The following is a 25,469-nucleotide window of genomic DNA, read 5'->3' on the forward strand; positions in this document are numbered from 1 at the left end:
AACAATACAGTCACAACAGCACGAACTGCTAATAATTTAAAGGAAAAGTGGAGACAGCAATTAACAAGGAGTTTGCTACACAATCATGCCTGTACTGAGTCAGTGTGGACATATTCCGATTCCAACTTGGACCTCAAAGATTCAGGTTTGATGACTCAAATTTATCAAGAGTGGCATCTTGAAGTCCAATCTCAAATGCAATTTTTGAAGATGATTGCAGATAACAAATAGAATCATAGAATGGTTACAGCACAGGAGGATGCCATTCAGCCCATCGTGTCTGTGCTGGCCCTCAGCAATACATCTAATGCCGCTTCCCTGCCTTTTTCCTGTAGCAATCCAACTTTTTCCTATTCAGATAATGGTCTAATTCCCTTTTGAAAGCCTCAGTTGACCCTGCCTCCACCACACACTTGCTGCGTGAAAAAGTTTTTCCTCGTGTTGTCATTGCTTTTTTGCTAATTACCTTTATTTGTGCCCTCTGTTTCTTGATCCTTCCACCAATGGGAACAGTTTCTCCCTTTTTACTCTGTCCTGACCCCTCATGACTTTGAATACCTCTATCAAATCTCCTGTCAACCTTCTCAACAGAACAGTCCCAACCTCTCCAATCTTTCTACATAGCTGAAGTTTCTCATCCCTGGAACCAGTCTCGTAAATTTTTTCTGCACTCTCTAATGCTTCACATCTTTCCTAAAGTGTGGACGCCCAGAACTGGACACAATACTCCAGTTGAGGCTGAACCAGTGTTTTATACAGGGTTAACATAACTTCCTTGCTTTTGTACTCTATGCCTCTATTGACAAAGCCCAGGATGCTGTTTGCTTTATTAACCATGCTCTCAACCTGTCCTGCCACGTTCAATAATTCATGCACATATACAACCAGCTCCGTCTGCTTCTGCACCCCTTTAGAATTGTACCCTTTATTCTATATCGTCTTTCTCTGTTTTCCCTACCAAAATAAATCACTTCACACTTCCCCTGCCTGGAAACACATCTGCCACTTGTCTGCCCATTCCACCAACCCATCTACGTCCTTCTCATGGTTCACAATACCAAGTTTTGTAGCATCTGCAAATTTTGAAATTGTGCCCTGTAAATCAAGGTCAAGGTGGTACAGCACCCCACCAAATACCCTTGAAAATCCATGTACACTCCACCAATAGCACCATCCTATCAACCTCTCTCCCAACTCATCAAAAAACCTAAGCAAGTCAGTTAAACATGACCTGCCCATACAAATCCATGTCATCCTCCCCATCAACCCGCACTCACCCAAGTGACCACCAACCTTGTCCTGAACCATGGCCTCCAAAAGCCTCCACACCACTGAGGCTAGACTGACTTGCCCATAGCCACTCAGCCCATCCCCATATCTGGTCCTGAATAACGGTGCAACACCTGCAACTCTCCAGTTCTCCGGCACCCCACTGAGTCCAAAGAAGATGGGAAAACCATGACCTGTGCCTCCACAGCCTCCATCCTCATTTCCCCCAGCATTCCAGGGGGCATCCCATCTGGAAGCGGACATTAGCCTAATATACCTTGTTGTGAAACCTAAACTTACCTTAATATTGAGCGCGGAGGTCAGGAATTCCAAGTCCTGGCAAACTTTGGACTTGCCATGCATGGGCAGACTGGGAGGGGGCTGCACACACGCAATTCAACAGGCCTACATCTTTAAGTTCTTTGGGCCGAAAACAGGCCCAGCGCACCTGCACTTAAAGGGAGAGGAATAAAAATCCGCGAAAACTTGGGTCAGGTGATTGGGTGCAGAGGGCCATTGCTAGCAAATTTCCAAGGCAGGGGACAGGGAGAGGTCCCACAAAGAGGACAATGGACAGGGAGAGGTCCCAAAGGGAGAGGGAACAGGGAGAGGTCCCAAAAGGAAGGACCAGGTAGGGGACAGAGAGTGGTGACAGAAACAGGTCCCAATTAAGTTTAGGAAAAAGAGAGGAGCAGAGAAACAGACTTTAAGTGGAAAAGGCAGCTGAAGGTTGGTGACTTGGTGCTGCAGGCCATAGGGGCAAATGAGCCCATTTGGAGCAGCAGTGTTCTGCTTGGTGTGGCCAAATATCTGAAATTGTGCTTGTGAGTTGATGCTTGGGTGCATACTCAGGAATCCAGGGGAATGGAATGTTGGGAGATGAGATTGAAACCCTGCGAGGTGGGCCATTTTGTTGCCGTCGTGTCTGGTAATTGAAGAGGGCTCAGGAGAAGCCCTGAAGATCCAAGAAGGCAGCCGAAGGTTAGTGACTCCATGCTGTCTGCCATTGGGGCAAGGGTACCCCTTTGGAGCAGTGGTGTCCTGCTTGGCATGGCCGAAGAGCTGAAATTCTGATTGTGAGTTGGTGCTTGAGTGTATCCAGGGAATCCAGGGGAACGGAATCTTAGGAGATGAGATGGAAACCCTGCGAGATGGGCCGTTGTTGAAGGCGTCCGAGTTGGAATGATGTTTGGAGAGAATTCCAAGGTGAGATCTACAAAGGTGAAGACTGGAATCCCTCGTGAGAGAGACAGAGTTTCAGTGAGATTGGTTGATTTGGTGTTACTGATGTCTGGGTGGGGTTGTTGAAAAATCAATGGAATCTGTTTTGGTCGCAACTGTCATTTATTGTGCGTGATGTGTTTGACCACAGTTTGCTTGTTAGTTCAAATGTACCTCACATTAACCCTGAATGTTAGAGTATAAGATAGATTCTGCAAATTGTTTTATCTTTCTGATGTAGTAAAGTTTATTTTTGTTTTCTCAAACCCATGGAATCTTGTGGCTTTCTTCACTGAGCAAGCACCTTAAATCTCAAACTTTGTCTACTTTAAACAAAATGTTATTGGCCCCAAACCGGATCTTACCAACAACATAGGGGTCTGGCTAAGGATCATAACATAAATTGGGGGCTTGTCCGGGATTTCGAATACACAGCCAAATAAGAGTGCTGGTACTTGCTGAGGCTAAGGTTGATAAGATTTCTGTGGTGAATTTTACTATACTGATTGAAAAGCAGAAGGGCCTTGTCAATTGCTATGACTTTTCTAGAGAGGGAAGTTTCATCCTTGAGTGACTTGCAAAAATTAACCAAGGCTAGGTCAATCACATTAGCTGAAGAGTTTGGGTTAGAATTAAAAGCAGGGGCTAAGAAAGCGGACATAATTGAGACAATAGCAGAGCATCTGGGATTGGAAGAAGGGGAAGCTAATCCAGGTAACAATTCAATTGAGTTGGAGAGAATTCAGTTGAGTTGGCTAGAATTCATTTGCAAATGAAACAACTTGAAATAGGAAAATAAATTTAAATGAAAAAGCTCAGATTGGAAAAAGATGAAAAAGAAAAAGAAAGTGCGAAAGAAATGGGGATATGAAAGCTTGAGCTCAAGTTTCAAAAAGAGAAAGAAATCAGACCTCATGAGCTGGCCAGGGAACAGCTTAGGTTATAGGGTGATAGAGAGTCTAATAGTTCAGATGAGGAAGCGAGCCCCATTCCAAGTTTTGATATAACAAAAATCTTTGCCTATTGCCTAAATTCATGGAAGACAAAGTTGAAAGATAGTTTATCTTGCTTGAAAAGGTGGCTACAATGCTAAAGTGGTCAAAAGGCACTTGGGCTCTTATTTTGCGGTGTTTTGATCAGGAAGGCTATGGATGTGTATTCTAACCTTTCAGAAAAACAATCTTCAGATTATGAGTAAGTTAAAACTGTGGTAATTAATGGTTTCGAGCTTGTCCCTGAAGCATATCAATTGAAACTTTGGGCTTTAAACAGAAGACTGAATGAAACATTTGTGGAATTTGCTAGGGAGAAAGGAATGTTGTAGGATCAGTGGTTTCGATCCCCAAAGTTAGAATAAGATTTTGAGAATGTAAGGGAGCTAATGATACTACAAGAATTTCAAAATGGCATCCCAATAGCAATTAGGTCACACCTGGAAGACCACAAGGTTTCTAAGCTCTCGGAAGCAGCAGTTCTGGCAGATAGGTATGATATATCACAAGCAGTTAGGTGGAAGCAGATTTCCATTTGTCAACCCACAGGGAAGCTGGAGGAACAAGAAAGAGTTTAGCTTTATGGAGAAGACAGAGCTGTTCCAATCAAGAAAAGTGGTAATGTAGAGGCTGAACGTGATGTTGAGAAACCCGTATGCTTTTACTGCCATAAGACAGAGCATCTTAAAGCCCATTGTTGGAAACTGAATGGCAAACTAGTGGCAGTAATAGGAACACTTAAGGAGTCTTTAGGAAGGGCTATACTAAAAAGGAAATGGGTGTTAAAACCATAGAAATAGTACAAGTGAAATGGGTTCCCTCAGAACCTATTAGAAAGGGGAATATGGCTTAGTAAGGCAGGCTACCAGAGGTTTTAGAGATGTTGGCTCAAACGGAGAAGTGTTCCTTTACTCCTCCAACAAAACAAGTAAACAAATTAATATTTTGAGTAACACTGCAGATGCAGATCAATCATTGATGATGGCTAATGTTACAATTTATGTTCTAGATGGTTTGATAAAGGAAAAAGTATTAATGGGGGTATTAATGAGATTTATTAACATGTTCCCTTGTGTAAATACAATTTAGGAAGTGACTGAGTAAACAGTATTGTTATTTTGGCAATTGTTCCTAGTTTACCTATTGATGGGGTGGATTTTACACTGGATAATGATTTGCCCAATGTTGATGGTTACATGGCAGTGTTGCCTCAGGTCCTTGATCAGGCTGATCTTACCTAATTCCTAAAATTACTGTGATTAAACACGAGAAGCTCATTGCCGATAACTAACAATTAAAGGAAAATCTGATTAGCATAGTGAACCAACTTTCCCGCACAAAAAATGAGTTTGTTAATGAAAAACAAGAACTGATGAGAACACTTGAGTGTCACCCACAGGAAAAGGAATTGCTGATGAATCAGAACAGTTGGTTGAATGCAGAATTAAAAATCAAAACTGATGAACTGTTGGAACTTCACCATGAAAAGAGCAATTGGATTCTTGAACTCTGATACAATCTGGAGAACAAAAAGAATGAAATGGACCGTATGGAAGAGCAAATCCAGACTTTGAAATTAGATAAGAAAAATTTTAAACAGACTGAGGATCTAACGAGTGAATTGGAGAAGTCTAAGGAGCAGTCAGTTACCATGGAAGAAAGATTTCAAAATGAACTGAATGCCCACGTGAAATTGTTAATCTTGTATAAAGGTTCCGCAAATAACTTTGAAATAAAGACGACTGAACTCATCAAAGTAGCTGCTGAGCTGAATGAAAAGATTAATAAGCTTGAAAAAGAATTGAAAAATTAGAGAGTAAGCGAGTACTTGGACATAATTGTAAAAGAAATGGACTTGAAGGTTCCACTTTTCAAGCGTCACCGGGAACAGTATGAACGTGTGCAGGGGACTGTTGAATATCTCTTGGATAAACTAGAAAATCACTTGAGTAAAGAGAAGTGAACTGCTCAGTGCAAGTTTATTCATCTGTGTTGATCAAAACAATAAACTGAGAAAGACTGTTATGGAGGAAGTGATTGAAGAAGATAATTTTAGAGCTAGTTGTCAATTAAACATACATGGCTTCTACGGCAAACTTAAAGGACCCGTTGAAGGCATGTTTCCGTTAACAGAAGAGAAGACAGTGAGAAAAACCCATGTTCTTCTGTATTAAAGTTGGGAAACCCATGCAAAAGTTATTTGTAGTATATAGCATGACTAATTCACATCTGCATGTGAAGGGGGAAGACCGCCAGAATATGGCTTTGCAGTCGCATCAGGAAAGTTGAAAACCCTGATACAAAATAGAGATACAAGCTGGTCAAGATGTTTCTAAAGAAACCTTCAGGGCGGGCTCAGTAGGGCTGAGAAGCTTACCGCCGCCCGGGATCGGGGTCGGACTGCGATTTCATGCTGGCGGGCCAATTAAGGCCTGTCCAGCGTGAAACGTGAGCGGCAGCACCTGTGCGGGTGGGGGAAGGCGAGCGGGGCTAGCGCAAACTTCGTGCATGCGCATGAGTGCACGCTTCATAATCTCTGCCTCAGGGAGATGAAGAGATATAAAACAAAATAATAAAGAAAATAAAAATGTAATGAAACATGTCCCCTCATGCGATTCTGTCACATGAGCAGGGAATGTTATTAAGTTTAAAATTTTTATTTTATTTTTATTTGCTTTAGGACACCTCATTCCGTCCATGAAAGGCCGCTTGACCTTTTTGCCTGTCCGCCAACCGTTAGGTTGGATAGGCAGCAAAAAACTCTATTTAATTAATAATTTAATGGCCTTAACAGGCTTTTTAAGTGTTGGCAGGCGCGCTGCTGATTCTGGCGCGCGCTCACCGAACGAAATATTGCGCAACTGCGCATTGACATCAGGACGCTTGCCCGACGTCAACGCGCATCATTTTATGCTCGAGTGGGTTGGGCGCGCGCCTGCCTGCTGAGCTAAAAATTTTACCCTTAATGTATCTTCACTACCTTTGTTGACCATGCAAAGTCTATGGCCAAAACCCATCTTATTGTTGGTGTTCTATTCAGAATTTAAAAAAAGGGTGTAGGAGAAAAGGCAGGTTCTGGGTTATGATAATTCTCTGATGTTTCAATCTGCTAATGCTTTTTCTTTGGTTAAACCTTTGTAAATTTATAAGTGTAGTTGTGCAACAAAATGAAAAGGGTTATCTGTATTGTATGTAAAAAGCTATTTGTTGGAAGTTTATGAAGTTAAGTGTTTGTGAAAAAAGTGTAAGGCCATTGTAAAGAAACCTTCAAAGTCATGAATTTTCCTTCTTACATTAGTGTTGAGCGCAGAGGTCGGGAACTCCAAGTCCCGACAAACCTCAGGCTTCCTACACTTGTGCCGCCTGGGAGCAGGCTGCACATGCGCAATTCAGCAGATCTGCATCTTTAAGTTCTTTGGGCCCAGGACAGGCTCAGCACGCCTCCGCATTAAGAGAAAGGGGAAAAAAAGGTGCGAAAACCTGGGTCAGGTGATCGGCTGCGAAGTACCATTGCCAGCAAGTGTCCTAGGCAGGGGACAGGGAGAGGTCCCAAAGGGAGAAGGGTCAGGGAGAGGTCCCAAAAAGGGGAGAGGGGACAGGGAGAGGTCCCATAAGGCAGTCCCAGTTAGGGGACAAAAACAGATCCCAATTACATTTGGGAAAAAGGAGCAGAGAAACAGGCTCCAAATGGGAAAAGGCTGCAGGGGACAGACTTTAAGTGGAAAAGGTAGCCAAATGTTGGTAACTGTATGCTGCAGGCCATTGCAGCATACAGTTTGGAGCACCAGTGTTCTGCTCAGTATGGCCAAAAATCTGAAGTCGTGCTTGTGAGCTGCTGCTTAGGAGCATACTCAGGAATCCAGGGAAATGGAACCTTGGGAGACAAGGTTGAAACCCTGGGAGGTGGGCCTTTGTTGATGCTGTTTGAGTTGGAGCAACTTTTGGTGAGGATTCCAAGGCGAGATCTTCGAAGGTAAAGACTGGAATCCCTCGTGAGAGAGAAAGTTTCAGTGAGATTATTGACTCAGTGTTACTGACATCTGGGTGAGTTGTTGTAAATCTGTGGAATGTGTTTTGGTTCCATCTGTCACTTATTTAGCAATGTGGTGTGTTCAATTACAACTTGCTTGTTAATTCACATGTACCTCATATTAACCGTGAATGTTAGAATATAAGACAGATATTGTAAATTGTTTTATCTTTCTGACTTTGGAAAATAAAGCTTAATTTTGTTTGTTCAAAACCCGTGGAATCTTGTGGCTTTCTTCACTGAGCAAATGTCTTAAATCTCAAACTTTGTCTGCTTTAAACAAAATGTTATTGGTCCCTAATCGGATCTTACCAACAACATGGGGGTCTGGCTAAGGATCATAACAACCTAAAGCTTTAACAAATCCTGATGACATAATACTAATGTTGGATTTGTTGTTCAGTTGAAGTGCAGCAAATTACCTTGGACAGAAAAGATAATTCTCCGATTAGCGTAATAGTGCAGGAGTGTTCATTACTTCCTCATCTTCAGTTCTCTGCCTGAAGACAGGTCCAACCCACACCGCCACAACCTCCACCACTGGTAGGGCAAGGAGGCAGGTCCCAAATCCACCCCAACCAGAACAAGGATTGAAGCCTGTGCCGTTGGCACCAATCTGATCCACACTGGCCAACCAGCCATGAGCACAGCATGAGGTGTCATCTGACACCAAACTCTTGTAAGAGGAGGGTAATTGGTTCATTCAATTGGGCTACTGGCAAATCCCAGAATGGAGAAGGATATGGAGCTCATGTCTTCCAGCATCTGGGAATGTAGAAATCTGGACAGTCAGATTTGAAATAAAGAACCTTAAGTTATTGTGCTGAGATCCCAATCTTGATACTAAAATGTAGGACGTTAATTTTTGCAGTTAGAAGTTACCTGAAAAGAGAAAATAAAAAGACTTGCATTTCTATAGCACCTTCCACAACCTTAGGATGTCTCAAAATACAGAAAATAAGCTCAACAAGCCAGCTCACAGAGGCGAGGCAGCACACAGCTTATTATTTTTCAAGGAGAGATGTGTGATTAAGGAAAGGAATTGGAATTTGCTGCTATCTTGACCCCGGGTGTTAAAGTCAGTGTCCACAGTGTCACATCACTCCTGCACTCTGTCCTCTGTGCCATAGAGGTGCTGAGGCACAGCTCCGCAAGGGAGTGGCCTTGGATCCACGGTTGATGCTCCTGTTGTTCTCTCTTAAGGTGACAGTATACCTGCTTCCCACCACCTACTCAGTGCCCTTGTCAGTGCCACATAGACAGCTGGCCCAGACTGCCCCTTTTTATAATGAGAGGTTGCTGTTTGTAGCCTGGCTCTTAAGACCCAGAGCTACTTGATGTTGCCCAACACTGCAAAGGTCTCAAGGGTCCTCAGTTGAAGCTCAGAAATCTTCCACCTCGCAAGCTATAGCCCCTGGGCATACACTAGGGGCATTCAAATAGGCGCCTGAATACATGAGACAGGCAACTAAGCATTTGCGCAAGAGTGATGCATAATCAGACAGCAATATTGGCCAGGATTCTGTCAGGCCAGTGAGGGTCTTGCCCAATGGTCAGAGAAATGGCAGGGAACTGTCAGTTCTATGGCGGAGGCCCAACAGAATCAAGTGTCCACTGTTGGGCCTTCCCTGTGATTGAGCTCGCCAATCAGAGGCCAGCAGCAGCTTATTGATGCCAATGCCAGTGGGGTTGGAGGTAGCTGGCACCAATGCACCCACCAGAGGCCCAGGATCATCATTGGACCCCTGGCCAAAAATGAATAAAGGTGTGATGGGAATTATGGGGTGGAGCTCGTGGGATGGGGGAACAGATGGTCAGATACAAGGGCAGAGGGGTGGTTTCAGTGCCCCCCTCCCTTTCCAATGCTCCGTCCTTCGATCAGGCAAAGAGGGATGCCCCCTACCCTGGGAGACCATTGGCAAGCCCGACTGTGTTTGCTGGGTGGCCTTTCGAGGGTCTGGGAAAACCGTGCAGCACCCATTTAATCACTGAGCCAACACTAAACTGAAATGAGCTCAGGGATAATGGGTATCAGTTGGCTCATTAATGAGCCTGACTGGCACCCCACTGGCAGCAGCTGGGAATCCCCTGTCAGCCCCATCCATCCTCTGGCTTAGTCGGGGGAGGTTTTGCCACCCCAAGGCTGACGCGGAGCCTCAGGGGTGCCGGCTGCCATGTTTCTCACCGTCAAAGGCTGCATTAAGTCCAGCCCATTATATCAACTTGTTGGAGTAAAGGTTTATGGTTTGATTTTGGTGTTGGTGTTAATATTTGTGGAAGAGCGAATCAGGATCTGTGAAGCTGCATTGATGGAAGGCAATCAGAAGGTGCTTATGAGAACAGTAGCTAATAGAATGATGACACTGGTGGAATAGGAGGATGAATAAAACAGAATATTAAATGGTAATATTTCAAAAGCAGTAGGTCCTTGTTTCTTGAAAAATTATTTATTTCTATACAGGCCTCTTAAGGAACTATTTAATTGGTTGCATTTCACGTGCTAAGAACTCTAACACTACCTTACTTTAGTAGGATTATGCCTAATTATACAGCTGGTTCCCTATTGGATATAACATACTTTAAGTAAAATTTTAAAATACTTTTTTTATTGAGTGTACATTACTGTAAATGACAAAGCTGCTTCTTTAACAGGACACAAATAATTAAAAAATGTCTGTCAACGCTATCATTTGTATACCACTGGACTGACACATGACCATCTGGAAGTATTCTCTTTCACACCCGGTCACAATATTTCAGACAGTTGCTTTATCATCAAATCACATCACTCAATGCCACTTCTATTCCAGGAATGCCTACCTTGAAGATGTTCTGTTATTCTCTCCAATGGGATTTGTGCTTGTCTCTTTTACCTTTCAATTACCCATCAGTTAAACCACCTCCCCATTGAACTTACATGATTTCCTTAGTTCACTTCACAAGTTATTCTCCACCAAAACTCGCTCACTCACCTTCGCTATCCTCACTGATGGCCACTGGCTCCTATACTCCACTTGTTGCATTCAAAACTCCCACTTCCATTTAAAATTTGTCTCACCCTACAGGCACATCTCCATAAATAATTGAATATCTTCACTGGCATTGATAGTTTAGGGAAGCCCCAAGTATCAAACCTGGGAAGGAGAATTAGTAAAGGAAATATAGTTAGGGGAACTTCAAACATACTGAATGCTATTATGTGGGTAAGTTTAGCTTATGCTGTATTTCTAACCTCACTCCACAGTTAAATTTCTCAGTTGAGTGTGAGCCCAAGGTGAAACCCATAAGGATTTAAAAAGTGATTTGACTACCCTTTTTATTTTATTGGTTGCTTTTGCTGAGCATTCAGTATTGATTGGTTGGTTCATTATTAGCTGTTTTGAAATGGATGTTTATTTACCCACTTAAGGTAGTGAGATTCCATATCTGTTTGATTGTGATTTGTTGTTGCTGTTTGAAGAATATGAAGTTTGAATTAATCAACTGCAAATATAATGCATAATGATTGGTAATTGCAACAGCCAAATTGATACCTGAAGTGTGATGCATATAGGTCTGTGCTAGAAACGACTCTCCTTCTGATGTGTTGAGCTTCTAGGAATTGCAGCTAATGTTGGTAGTAAAAATATTCCATCAAGTGTTGGATGCATATAATTAGCTTTAGTAAAGGTTTGAAAATAGACACAGATGACAAAACACCACAACTGTGAAAGTTTTAACACCGCAGTCCCCTGAGGCAAGTTTTAGACTAGTATGACAAAATATTTAATATTCATAAACTTCAAATCTGGAAGTCTGGATTTTGATCTTCTCTGAATGGGTTTGAGCCCATTTTCTTAGATTTGGATAATATTGTATACCTAATGATATACACAATTTGCCATCATGTGCCTATTTTGATGAGAACAGGATAAGTTTTTACTGAAAAATGGCAGAATGCCTTCGGAGGAAGCCGACAATTATACATTTCACCTTATCTCAGAACACAAACCAGAAAAATGTTAGTAAAGCTGAAAATACCAATGTGGTGATGGAGGAGCCAGCAACAGAGTAATCTCGTGTAGGCCCCATTATCTCCAGAGGTCCACAACATCCTCTGTCTTAAATGGCTGCTGTGATTGGCTGCCTTGTACTCATACATCTAATTTCAAAAGTTGGGAGCTATTGCTGATACAAGGGTCCCATACATATGACTTTATATCTTAATGAAATGGAGTGTCAGCTTGTTGAAATGATACCACTCTCATCTCTAAATCATAAGTCTATGGTATCAAGCTTTATTACAGGTCTTGAGCATAGAATCAAGGCTGGCATTTCAGTGTGGGACTGAGAGGAGGTCTGAATTATCAAGTGAGATTATAAACTAAGGCTGCCTGTCTGTTCAAATGGATGTCAAAGGTTGTATGGCACGAGAGAGTAGATGAGTTTTCTCTCTGTGTCCAGACCAACGCTGCAACCAACACCATTAAACTAGATGATCTTGGCATTTATATTGTTGTTTGTGGAACATTGGTGAGTGCGAATTGCCTGCTCTGTTTGTGCACATTAGCTGCAAAGTGCTTTGAAATGACTCAAGCACATGACAGGTAATGTACAAGTTGAAGTTGGTTTGTCATTTATCCTTAATATGGTCTCTCTTAAGCAATTACTGAAAGTTCTCCATTTGAAACTGTCTGAAGCTTCTAATGTGTCAGTTGAAAAGTTTATACACATGATTGGCAGGAAGAGTGGCACTCATCCGAAGTATCTGTGCAGAAGAGTAGGTGAACACATTCACCAAGTGCCTGCAGTTGCACTGGTAAAAATATATCCTATAAATCTCTCTTTCCTGCTGAATCATTCTGACCATAGCACTGTGAGGTGCTGTGAGGTTCTGGGAATCTTTGGAACTGTAATACTAATTATGTCTTTTTCAAATACTGTCATCAGCCTTACCATCACAACTGAAGTATCTGCTCCAGAGTTATTGGGTAAATCATCCTCCCCTCCAAATAAAAACTGCCTTCCATGCAGGGCATGACAGAGCAGAAAATAACGACCATACGAGGCACAGGAAATTTAATCACCCAAATATTCCATGTTGTCCCTCATTGGGGCCAGCATTAGTCTCTGGATAGAAATGTGCTTACCTGGTGCTAGCAATAGAAAATCATAAGCTGGGTTGTAACTTTATCATCCATAGCAAAATCCAGGCCAAAGTCATATTGGCTCTTCAAAGCACACATAGGAGAATTTCCACTATCTGAGGAGCAATAGTGAAGACTTGTAATAGTTCATAAATGAATCATTAATCAGAACTGATGTCAATAGGTACAAACTGAGTTATAGCCTTTTACACTGTTAAAGGACTGCCATAGCTCCAGAAAAAAAGTTATCCTCCAGATTTCCATCTGTGCTAAGACAGTTAAATGGTGAGTTATAAAGCTGAGCTCTAACTGTCAGGTTTATGAACATTAGTTAAATCCCATGGTTAGATTAATATTGAACTCACATTCTGAGCATTTTAAAATTTAAGTTCTCCCCATTTTCCTTCTATATTGTGTTCTTCAGCTTGCCTGTCATTAGATACTGCAGCTGTTTCATGGTAATTCAGATAGTTTTATTTCCTTTTTGTGTCAGTGGTAGCTGTCAGCATGCACTGATGCCACTGATACAGAATGTTCACAAAAGCAGACTAATGCTTTACGACATTGACAAATGAGTGGTATGAGTGAGACAGTTCTGGAGACACATAGGAAATATGTTCACATCTATGAGAGAGAAAAGACAAGTTGATGTTTTGGGTGTAATCATTAATCGGAACTGAAATATGAAGAGTTCCACCTGAAATATGAACGTGTCTTCTAACGCAGATGGCCCTGCTTTAATGTGTCCAGCTTTTTGTGTGTTTCTTTCAGGTTCCTGGCATTTGTAGTTTTCTTTTCTAATTGGAGGGCATTAATGAGCGTTTCCTTGTGTGGCAATTTACCAGGATGCAGGACAATACTGTGCAGTAGGCTATATTTTAGTTTTAATCAACCACAAGAAGAGTTTAATAATTATTATTCTGGGTGCAATTAAAAAGTACAGTACATTCCTCCCAAAGATGGACTGATTTGTATGATCAATATTAATAATTTCACCTCGCCATCTTGATACTTGAACTCACTACAAGCTTATTGACTGCATATAAATACACTCTTACTCAAAATTATAGCCCAGAGGTTACATTATTTGCAGTTCATTGCAGTCATTATGAGTCCTGAGGTGATAATTTCCCCACAGCAAATCATGCTAATAAGGCTGCAGAGCAAATAACCATAACGTCTGAACAAAATCATGTTCTCAGTGCTATTATCTGACTTTGTGGTGCACTTGTAATTTACTGTGCTGTTACCGTGGACATAGGTTTCTCTGAAATACTGCATTGTGGCAGAATTCCTTTGACATTCTATCAGTCAGTTATTGCATCGTATCTCACCCACACAGAAATTTCAACACTAAAGGAAGCTTTATCACTCATTGTGCCTTTGCCAGCACTTGCTCCACATCAAAGCCACCTACTGGGATCCTATTTCTCTGCACCTTTAATATTTCTCTGTGTTTTTCCAATTCCTTCTTAAATATTGCATTTTAACTTCAATAATTATCGGTGGTAATGTATTCCATGCTCTAAGACATATGAAAAGTCTGTTACTAATCTCCCTGTTTTCCTTCTGGTACAAATCCCAAATTTACGCCATCCTGTTGCCTATTCATTTACCAGTCGAAATATTCTTGCACTATCTCCTCTCTGAAATCCTGTCAAAATTTTGAACACATCTCCTGTTTCCCCCGTTACATTCTCTGATTCAGTGAATACAGCATGCTCCTGCTTTAATCTCTTTTCACAATTTGAGACATGCACTGAAAATGGCCTCCTTCTGTGCTGTATGATTCCTCAAAATGGGACAGAAAAACTGTTTAGCCCAACCTGTTTATCATTTCTTTAGTGAATGGCTGGAATGGTTCAACTGTGCCATAGGGGAGCTGTCTTGTGCTTTAATCAATCATTAACTTGCTGTTTCAGTCAAAGGCCACAGCAGACCCCAGGTGGATGAATCGCGGTGACAGGGGAACTGGGGGGTGTGTCCAGTGGGTTAGACCTCACTCTTGGTTTGGGAGCTGAACCCCCACATTCACGGGGCCAGTTCTTCTGTTGAAAACCTGAGCAAAGGGGGAATGCGTTTAAAGCCAGATCTCATCACTGCTCATACTGGAGACTTTGTAGATATATCCATATGTCGGGAATCGAACAAATTCTCTGTGGTCCGCGGCAGCAAAGTTCTCCTGATCCGACAGGTCATCGCAAGCTGCCTGGTTTTCAGACCTATGCCTCGATGCTCCATTAGCCTCCGCGGAGGGTAGGTTCAGATCATTGATGCCCTGATTCTGATTCAGTTGCAGGTTTGACTGGAGGGAGATGTTCTCCCTCGGAATCTGTGTGTCTTCGCATTTAACATTTGTGGATTCGCTGTGAACTACTGAGTCAGAGCTGGGTTTTAAATCTGCTCTTTCCTTCTTCCTCCGGTATACAGCACACAACACAATAACATTCAGGAGCAGGATGGTGAGGAGCCTGAGAACTCCCCCAAGAAGGATCACCAAAACAGGCACTTCAACATGTGAATGCAGAAAACCTGGTAAAGAAATGGAGGAGTTGGTCACACCAAACTCATTGCCAGCAGTGAAGGAATAGTTCTTGGCCAGGCTGGACAACTGCACGTGGACAGTGTGATTGGTCAACCAAGGGTAGCTCTTGGTGTCCAGGATCATGAAATTGGAGGTGTTCACAATTACATGGCCACTTTCATCAACCCAGGTAATGGTGGCAGGAGGGTTCGCCTGTACCAAGACAAACAGGACAAGGAACAGTCCCGAATCATTGCGTTCCTTGTACTCAGTATCCATCCGAATAACTTCAGGTTTGAACTGCACATTGAGGATCACACTGGCGTTCTGGGTTTTCCCGGTTACAGGGTCAGTAGCTGAGCAGTTGAGTTCCTTGTCCTTCCTGTGGGTGGTAATCACAAAGTTGCTGAAGCTCTGGTTGTTAGTCTCGCTGGAGTTGGGGATCAGCATGGTCTGGTTACTCAACTGTTTTTTGCCATTCAGGTACCAGGTAACAATGGGCACTGACTTTCAGCCCTCCATCCTGCAGGTAAATTCTTTGGTAGCGTTTTCTTAGTTGCCCCTCTGAAAGTCGCTTCGTTTTAAAGTCATGCAGCTTTTAGGGTCGGAATTCCTGATTTACGTGTTCAGTTCTGATTTTACATTGTTTTGCATCGTCGCCATTGCTCTGTGATGTTTTGTGTAATTTCGCTGTTATGTGATGTCGCAATCGTTTCACATTGGTGTTTTGCATTGGTTTGATGTCGGGTGCCATTCTAACTTGAATTTGATGTGTTCGATTGCATTTGAAGGGTTCGTGATTTTTCTTTCAAAAACTCTGAAACAAACTTTGCCAAGAAGAATATCCAAAAAAACAGGGTTTTTTTTGAAAGGAAGAAGTTGAAGCCTGAGCTGTTCATTTCTGTGAAGAAAAGGCCCATTTCTTGACTCTGCAAGGTGATACTAATTTTGAGGCCCCAAGTATGCCTCATGTATGTGGAGCTTTGCATCAGGTGAGGCAGAGAGGCCATTTTAAAGTCTTGAGGGAGAGGAATAGCATTCACTACACGACACAGGTAAAATTGCTTTCCTTGTCTCGGGGCTTGTTTGGTTGAAAAATACATGGTGCAGTACTTACTGTTCAGGAGCTTGATTCTGCAATTTTCTGAGTAATTTTGGAGCACAGGTCTGGCCTTTGTTCAACTCTGCAGCAGGTGAGGCCGAGAGGCCATTTTAAAGCCAGTGAGAGAGTCCAGCTAATCAATCAAAGCCACCTCCACTGAAATACTTCAGGGATGCCCTCAAAGCATCCCTGAAGAGATCAAACGTCCCCACTGACTCATGGTGACTGACCAAAATGGGAGAACGTTCATTCAGGAAAGCACTGGACACACAGAGACTTGGTTGGGAACATGCAGAGGTGAAGCCAAGGTTGTGGGGAGGATGCAAAATCTTCCAAACAACTCATCTAATTGACCCTCCAAGCAATACCTGCCCAACATGTGGCAGAATCTGCAGATCGCGCATTGGGCTTATCAGCCATCTCAGAATCCATTGAACCAGAGTGGAAGCAAGTCATCCTCGATCCCAAGGGACTGCCTAACACTCACCAGAGTGAGTGCTATCTAATTTGAATTTATACAGTATTTCTTTTATATTTAGTGATTTATTTAATTTGCAAGTTATTTCAGCAAGGAATGCACATGTACAGGATAGTATTTCATCTTGTACATTGGTTTTTCTGGGTGAGAAATGTCCAAAAGAACCTAACTCAGGTTTTAACATCGGGAACCTATGATTCACTTACAGTTGTTTCACTTAAAGTCATGATTTTCAGGAATACAACTACAATTTTCAGTGCGGACTTATTGTACAGTCTAGTTTTCAAAGTCTTCCATTCTATTCTATTTATCCTGTACTTTATCCATGGCCAGGATTTTATGGCCCCGCCATGGCTTGCCTCTCCCCCAGCAGATGCCATTTAAATCTTCATTCAGGTTGGCAGGACTGTAATATCCTGCTGGATGGGAGGGGCCATAAAATCCTGGCCCATGATTCTAATTCTATAATGTTGACTGTAATAATATCAGAATACTGGAATGTTTGTTGCACTGTATTCAAACTACATGGCTCTGAGGCTAATTGATTTTATTACCTGAAGAGGCAAATCATTTGTTCTTTATTTTATTATCTATTTGATGAAATCAATTTTATTGCTATCATTAAAGCATGAAATTTCTCATCTCAATTAATCTGTTTAGCCTTCAATGAATTTCAGTTGCTTCATATGAAGAATGGAAAGAATGTGTGCATTTATTCCAGTAAGATTCTGGCCAGTTCATTCGGATTTGAGCTTCGGTATTTCCGTTCAATTTCTGTATTTCTCAAGTTCAAGACTTTAGATAATACCTTTTCAGATTGGAATTAAATTGTTAAGATAAATATTTACTGGATACAGCAAAGGCCCTGGGCTATGACAACATCCTGGTTGTAGTGCTGAAGACTTGGCTGCAGAACTAGATGTGCCCTCAGGCAAGCTGTTCCAGTATAGCTACAACACTGGCATCTACCCGACAATGTGGAAAATTGCCTAGGTATGTTGTATCCACAAAAAGCAGGAGAAATACAGTCTAGCCAATTAACACTTTATCTGCCTGTTCTCAATCTTCAGTATATTGATGGACAGTATTGTTGACAGTGCTATCAAGGGACATAATCTTTCAGTCTTCAGAGGATTTGAAAGTGGCAAATTTGACACCCTTGCTCAAGTAAGGGTGTAAGGACATTCCTAGTAACTACAGGCTGATCAGTTTAACATCAATGTGCAGGGCGGGGGTGGGGGTCGTGGTGGGTGGTGAAGTGGGTGCAGGGCAAGGCAATGTAGACTTCATGACGCAGGCCTATAGAGTTCAGGAAAGAGGGATCTTGCGGTCCATGTGCTTTGAAGGTGGCAGGACCTATTGAGAGAGTAGTTAGCAAAACATAAGTGATTTTGGGATACGTAAGTAAAGGTATTCAGTACAAAAGCAGGGAAGTTATGCTGAACCTTTCATTCGCTGCCTCTCGCTTCAAGGATTGATATCTACTCTGGGTCGCGAGTTTCTGTCATGGGTCTTCATGTGACTGAACAGGCCAATTCTTGCTCCACAGATCATTAAACACATGAGGCAAGACGTACGATGAGGTAGTGGGATCTGGAGTGCAGGATTTGATTCCTTTTCACTCCTTCTCTGCCACCGCTCTGCGTCATCATTGAGAGGTTGTGAGTCAAAGTGTGACGCAGCTTGATTGACAAGTTGTCACCATTTTGAACGATTGGTAGCAAGTTCCTTCCAGTAATTAATGTCAACTCTGCTGTGCTTCAAGGGGAGCTTCAGAGTGTCTTTGAAGCAGTTTGTTTGCCCTCCCCTGGAAAGCTGGCAATTTGACAATTGAGGAAACAAGACCTGGCAGGGAAGTTGATTTTCAACCATCCAGATATAGTGTCCAGCCCATTGAGCTTGATTTTGCAGGAGTTATACCTGAAAGCTTGTGGAGCTGGCTACCAGAAGGACAGGAGCATTTGTTCGACAATTCTCTCATTGAATCTGGAGGCTTTTGCGCCATCCGGACACAGTGTCCAGTCCATCAAAGTGTTGTTGCCCACTCTACACCAGGTTTGCAAGTCACTCTCGATCTCTTCAATTCTGCATACAGGAAATTTGGTCTGTTGCCTAAACAAAATTCATGTATCACCCCACACCTGGTCGGCCAAATATTCCACCTTTCATTTATTTTGATGGAGACATTCTGGAATATGTTGAGCATTTCCCATACCTTGGTAGCCACCTCTCTCAAAAGGCCACCCATTAACGAAGAGATCCAACACTGGATCAGCTCTGCCAGCTCAGCCTTCTACAAACTACGGCAGTGACTGTTTGACAACAAAGACCTCCACAAGTCAACAAAACTAGTGTACTGTTGTAGGGTGGCCAAGTTGTATTATTAATGATAGAGTTGACCTGCAGACGCTTCTTGGGTGGAAACATTAAGTTTATTTACAGTATGCTTAGCAGCAACTACATTTGTGCTTTCAACTCCAACTCTAACTCTACACTGACTGCTGAGGTAACCTGCGCTACTCTCCTATTGGTTACCACAGATCATATGATCTTGCCTAACAAGTATTATTATTAAAGGTACATTGCACACTATATAAAACCATAATTACCACATTCCTCCCCCTTTAACTCAGCTATACATTTTATATTTACAAGTACATATTTTTCAAAAGAATATAATATTTACACTGGGTAAGGGATTTATAAGTTCAGTATTTCAGGTGGTTTCCGGGTGTCACAGCTCCACAACCTCAGATTCTATGTCAGGAACCTCCTTTTCTGGAGTTGCCTGAACATCAGGTGCTTCGGTGGGCACTTGCAGCTCTGTATCCTCAACTCTTACAGGAAAATCAAACATGTCAGCCCTGGGTTGAGTATCCTCAACAGGGAATGCAGGCTTGGTCATGATCACTGGTGGAGCCAAATCTTGGTGATTTGTCTCTCGGTGATTTGTCTCTCTCTTTCTTAAACAGTCCACATGTTTACAGATGATCCGGTCTTCCACCTCCACGTCACTGCACTTATTTCACCCAGTAACCACTTTGGTCCTTCCCCGAAATTTTTCATGTATACTGTCTCTCCCACAGTAAATTTCCTCTTGCGACTATGCCAGTCGTGTCTAGTTTTCTGGCTTCCCTTACTCCTTTCCACCTTCCTCTCTAAATTCGGCATTATTAAGCTCAACCTCGTCCTGAGATGGCGTTTCAACAATAACTCCGCAGGTGTGACACCTGTTGTTGTGTGAGGGGTAGTCCTGTAATAAAAAAGAAAGCGTGCTAGCTTGGTTGCCAAGGAATCACCTGTTAGCTTTTTCATGCCTGCCTTGAATGTTTGAACCGCCCTTTTGGCCAGTCCATTTGAGGAAGGGTGACACATGAGTGATACCGTTGAAACTGATAAACCGTTGAAACTCAGCACTCCTAAATGCTGTGCCATTATTGGAAATGACTACTCTGGTGGTCTGTGAATGGCAAAACTCTGACGTAATTTCTCAATTGTAGTGGCCGACGTTGGTGACTTCACCTCATATACGTCCAACCATTTTGAATGGGCATCAGCAATGAGCAGAAACATTGACTATGTTGGACCTTTCCTGGGAACAATGTGTAACTGCATTTAGGATCTACCTGACCACTCCCATGGGTGTAACGGAGCTGTCACTGGCAACTTTTGCAGTTGCTGACATTGCACATAGTGCTTTACTAAACTCTCTACTTCACCATCCATCCAAGGCCACCATGGATAGCTGCGTGCTAGGGTCTTCATTCGGGAAATTCCTGGATAGGCACTGTGCAGTTCAATTAAAAGTCATTCCCTTCCCTTTGGAGGAACTATCACTCGTGCGCCCCACAATAAATGCCATCCTGCCTGGTTATTTTATGTCTTCTGTTGAAGAATGGTTTCATTTCATTAGATATGGGCTCCTGTGACCAACTATGTAGCGCTGGTTCTCATACTTGAGATAGGACTGGGTCCCAACTTGTCCAGCCTCTGATCTGTCCAGCACACACCAGCGAGGAGTCTAAGAAATTTAACAGTAAAACAAGTTCCTGTGGAACTGGGATGTGCTCATCATTTTCTTGTAAAGGCAAACGACTAAGGACATCGGTATTTGTGATCTGATTGCCAGGCCTCTGTACGGAAGTGTATTCATATGCTGCCAGAATTAAGGCCCATCATTGTATTCTGCTACGTCTATGGGTGGTAGAGCCTTGTCCTCACTAAACAATCCTAGCAATGGTTTATGGTCTGAAACAATTGTAAAATGGCGGCCATGTACGTTCTGATGAAATCCTTTGACACCAAGGATGATGGACAGGCCTTCTTTTTCTATCTGCAAGTATCCCTTTTCCGGTGTAGTGAACGTTCTTGGTGCGTAACCTATTGGCTGTCCTGGGCCATCATCCATCCGATGAGAGAGCATTGCTTCTGCTCCATAGGGAGATGCATCACATGTCAGCACCAATTTTTCGTCTGGTCATAATGCACTAATAGATTGGACGAGTGCAACAATTGTTTTACCTTTATGAAAGCTTCTTTCTGGTGTGCCTCCCAAGACCAACGATCGTCCTTTTTGAGTAGAGAATACAGGGGGGCCAGCACTGTAGACAAATTGGGTAAGAACTGCCCATAATAGTTGATCATTCCTAGGAATGATTTGAGCTCTGAGACGTTCTTTGACGCAAGTGCCTCTCTTATGGCTCTCACTTTCTCCTCAAATGGATGGAGGCCCTGTGAATCTACCCAGTGACCCAAATAGATTACCTTCCTCGCCTGGAATGTGCACTTTTTTTTCTAGCACAGGCTTTAATCTCGGCCTTCTTTTTGACTTCACTGTTGGCCAGACTTCTCTCAGATGTAGGCTCAACTTATTTGAGCTCTGTGGATGAGTCTCCCAAAATTTCATTATCTGTCTGCTTCTTGGAAAATTCTGTGACTTTTGCTTCCAAAGCCTCTTTGGTTCATCTAGCTGATTCTTCAGCTTTTCCATCTCTTTTTTGTATTTGTTTGCTGCCTCCTGGAAAATTGAACATTGTTGTGTCTTCTCTGCCAACTCATTCTTCAGTTTATTCAGAGAAGTGCTGAATTCTTCCTGTTTCTCATCATATTTTTCCAGAGGTACAAACTTTGACCTGAGGGGATCTTGTCATGTGTGAAGGTCTTTCAACAGGTTTTCTTTTTCCCTGTGAAGGTTGCTCACCTCGTCTTGAACTTTGTCATCAAGCAGGGTCTCTTCGAGTTTCTTCTGCTGTTCTTCCAGGTTTTGGCCTAAGACAGCCTGCATTTCTTCAGGTTGTTGAGTCCTTACACACTCCTTTTTTAGAACAGGAATGCTTCCAGCTTCCTTTTGGGATCTCAATGGCCAATCAAGGTCGAGTTCCCTTAGCCAATTTCGCTCCAGGAGGCTTGGTCCTCTGCTTCTCAATACTAACACTGATAGCTTTGCCGATTGGCTTCCATAATGGACAGTGACTCTGTTTATGCCTTTTACTTGAACGTCTTCACCTGTATATGTTTTTAACTTGACGGCTGTTTCTTCCAAACTTAATTGAAGTTCATCATTATTCAGATATCTGAAGGTATGTTCCCCAGTTACTGTAGTGGAAGCTCCTGTGCCCACTTCCATTCTAACAGGTTTGCCATTTACTTTCACTGTGACAAATATTGGTTCTGTCTTTCCAACTTTCAGATTAAACAATAAGTAAATGTCTGAATTTGTTGTTTCAGACTCTTCTACACTGTAGATTTCATTGAGCTTCTTCTTTTGTTTACAAGCCTGCTTGAATCTTTGCTTACATTGCCTCATCATATTTCCATTTCTATGATAATAGCAGCATTCTATTTTTTAAACTGCCAATCGCTAAAAGACTGATTGTTTCCGCCTCGATTAAAATTATTCTTCAATTTCCCTGCTAAGTTATTTTTCTTTATTCTTCAGGTAGCGGGGGCCATTTCCCGCTTCTCGGCGGAGTCTCGCTTTTTTGTGCCTTTTTCGGCTGAGGTTTCCCACCCGATGTGGAGGATGGCGCCATTTTGCACATCCTGTATTGCTTTTGAATCTGTTGCTGCGTTTTCCATGGCCAGTGCTATCTCTTGCGCATTCTTGAAATCCAGATTCACTTTGAACAATAATCTTTTCTGAATAGTGTCCTCTTTCACACCACACACTAAACCATCCCTGAGCATATCATTCAGAGTCGTACCGAACTCACAACATTCCATTAACTACTTAAAATTTGCCACGTAGCATGCAATTGCCTCACCTGGGGCTCTATTTCACGAAATAAACCTGAACCTCTGCATCGTGACTGAGGGCTTTGGTTGAAAATGACCCTTCACGAGATCCACCAATTCATCAAAAATTTTCAAATCAGGGGCAATGGGTGCGTCAAACTTTGAATCAGGCTGTAGGTTTTTGCTCCCACAAGTATTCAAGAGGATCATTCACCTCTTCGCTTCCCCCATAATCTCACTTGCTTGAAAAAAAAAAGTGAGATGTTCTATGTGTTGTGACCAATCATCTGTGGCTGGTTCAAAAGGATCAATTCTCCCAAACTGTGGCATTTTGAGAGGGGATAATTTCTTCAATTCTAATGGACCTTGTTACTTACAATCACTGGGTGAGGTACAGTGCCGATTTCTTTCTAACCTGATTTCTTCTGTTCAATCCTGCTTTATCCCATCCTCGTCGCCAGTTTGTTGTAGGGTGGCTGAGTTGTGCTATTAATGATAGAGTTGATCTGCAGGCACTTCTACTCAGCAGCAACTACATATGTGCTTTCAACTCCAACTCTAACTCTACGCTGACTGCTGAGGTAGCCCGCGCTACTTTCCTATTGGTTACTACAGATCATGTGATCTTGCCTAACAAATATTATTCTATAAGGTACATTGCACACTAAATAAAACCATAATCACTACATGTACAGAGTAGCTGTTGTCATCCCACTCCTGTACTGCAGTGAGACCTGGACTGTGTATCAGCGACACATCAGAGCACTAGAGAAATTCTATCAGCAATGCCTCCACTGTCGGATTCAATGGGAGGACCATAAAAACAAACGCTGGTGTCCTTCTTGAAGCCACAAGCATTTGGGCAAAATTCCTGCAGCTTTTCTGAATCTTTACAAAGCTCTGGTTAGGCCACACCTAGAGTTACGTTCAGTTCTAACCACCACACATATCCCCTTGAGAGGTTGCAGAAGAGATTTACTAGAATGATTCTGGAATGAGCGATTTTCGCAACTAGGTTAGGTTGGAGAAGTGAGGTTGTTCTCCTTGGAGAAAAGGTGGTTGAGGGGGGATCTGATAGAGGTGTAAATACTTTTACAGATTTAGATAAACTGAACAAAGGATAGCTTTTTCCATTAGTTGATGGTACAAGGATCAGAGGTCACGGATTTAAGGTTTTAGTCAAGAGATTCAGTAGGGTATGTAAGGAAGAAGCTGTCTGCCTACAAGGGTGGTGGAAATGGGGACAATTACTGATTTTAAAAGGAAATTGGATAGGCACTTGATGGAAATTAACTTGCAGGACTAGAGGGATAGAACACGGTAATGCAACTCACAGGATAGCTCAAAAGAGAGCCAGCATGGATTTGATGGGCTGAGTGGCCTTCTTCTGTGCCATAATGACTCTATGGGCAGAATTTTGCCCTCTTCGGGCGGGCGCAGCGGGCGGGCCCGGGACTGGTCGCAAAAATCTGACAGCTGTCCGCGATTGGGTCCCGACATGGATTTCACACTGGATGGCCAATTAACACCCAGCCAGCATGAAACAAGCGCTGCAGCGCTCAGCGCTGCCAGGGCGCGGGCGGTAGGAGCGTGGGCACTGATGTTCGCGCATGCGTGCAGGTGTGCGCATTAAAAGCTCCCTGAGGCACTGAGTTGTCTCAGGGAGCTGAAGATTGTTATCAACATAAATAAAGAATTTTGAAATAATGAAAACATGTTCCTTCATGTGACTCTGGCACATGAGCAGGGACATGTAAAATATGAGTGCCAAAAGTTTTTATTTCTTTTTAATCATTCAACGAAACCTCATCCCGCCCGTGGATGAGGTTTCGCCAAAAATGCAAAGGCCGCTTGGCTTTTTTGCCCACCCACCAACCAACCAACCTGTGACTCTGACAAAGTCTGGTCCATGTGCCTCCAGACCCACAGAGATATTAATAACGTCCTCTGAAACGATCCACAAACCAGTCAGGTGACGCCACCATCTTCTCAAGGGCAATTAGGAATAAGATAATAAATTATGGCTTTGCCAGTGATTCCGACATCCAGGTAATTAATAAATAAAATGCAACCCCAATTCCAGAACAGTCACATACCTTCCCTGCCCTTTGTTACTGACCACCACGCTACACTGCCTACTTGGTTGCAATGCAAAAATAAAAGCCACCACAAAATAAACATTCCAAACCATATGTACAAATGAAATGACATAAGATTGCTTACAAAATTCAACTAATCGCCCTTGTGCAATTCCTTAGTGCCTATCTTCTGTATGCCTTTGCTTGTTCTCGTGTTCCTATGCAGTGCTACTACAATGGCTGCAGCTGACTCTCAGTGGAGGAAACTGTAGATGACCTTGGAGGATGATCTTGAGCAGCTCTAGGCCTAGAAGGCCCAGCTGTGGCTGCATGATCTCAGTATGGGTGGCAGCAGTCTGGGCTGGCTGGTTGACAGGCAACATCAAGGATGCTGGTGGAGTGGCAAGGATGGGAG

At 42.7% G+C, this 25,469-nt stretch overlaps 2 protein-coding genes across 3 annotated transcripts in view; both read right to left on the reverse strand.

Annotated features, from left to right (window-relative positions):
• Window positions 1-25,469, reverse strand: part of LOC144681719 (protein FAM107B-like) — a 218,069-nt gene that overhangs the window by 156,830 nt on the left and 35,770 nt on the right. The gene's annotated exons all lie outside the window — the stretch shown is intronic.
• Window positions 14,377-15,676, reverse strand: LOC144681314 (transmembrane protein 25-like). The gene has a single exon (XM_078542914.1). The coding sequence runs from the start codon at window positions 15,610-15,612 to the stop codon at window positions 14,719-14,721; it is 894 nt and encodes a 297-aa protein (XP_078399040.1). The 5' UTR covers window positions 15,613-15,676; the 3' UTR covers window positions 14,377-14,718.

This window comes from Cetorhinus maximus, chromosome 6 (assembly GCF_964194155.1).
Source record: "Cetorhinus maximus chromosome 6, sCetMax3.hap1.1, whole genome shotgun sequence".
Classification (NCBI taxonomy): Eukaryota; Metazoa; Chordata; class Chondrichthyes; order Lamniformes; family Cetorhinidae; genus Cetorhinus; species Cetorhinus maximus.

Coding starts and splice junctions, on each gene's coding strand:
- LOC144681314 (XM_078542914.1), bottom strand. CDS start 15,612: ATGCTGATCCCCAACTCCAGCGAGACTAACAACCAGAGCTTCAGCAAC.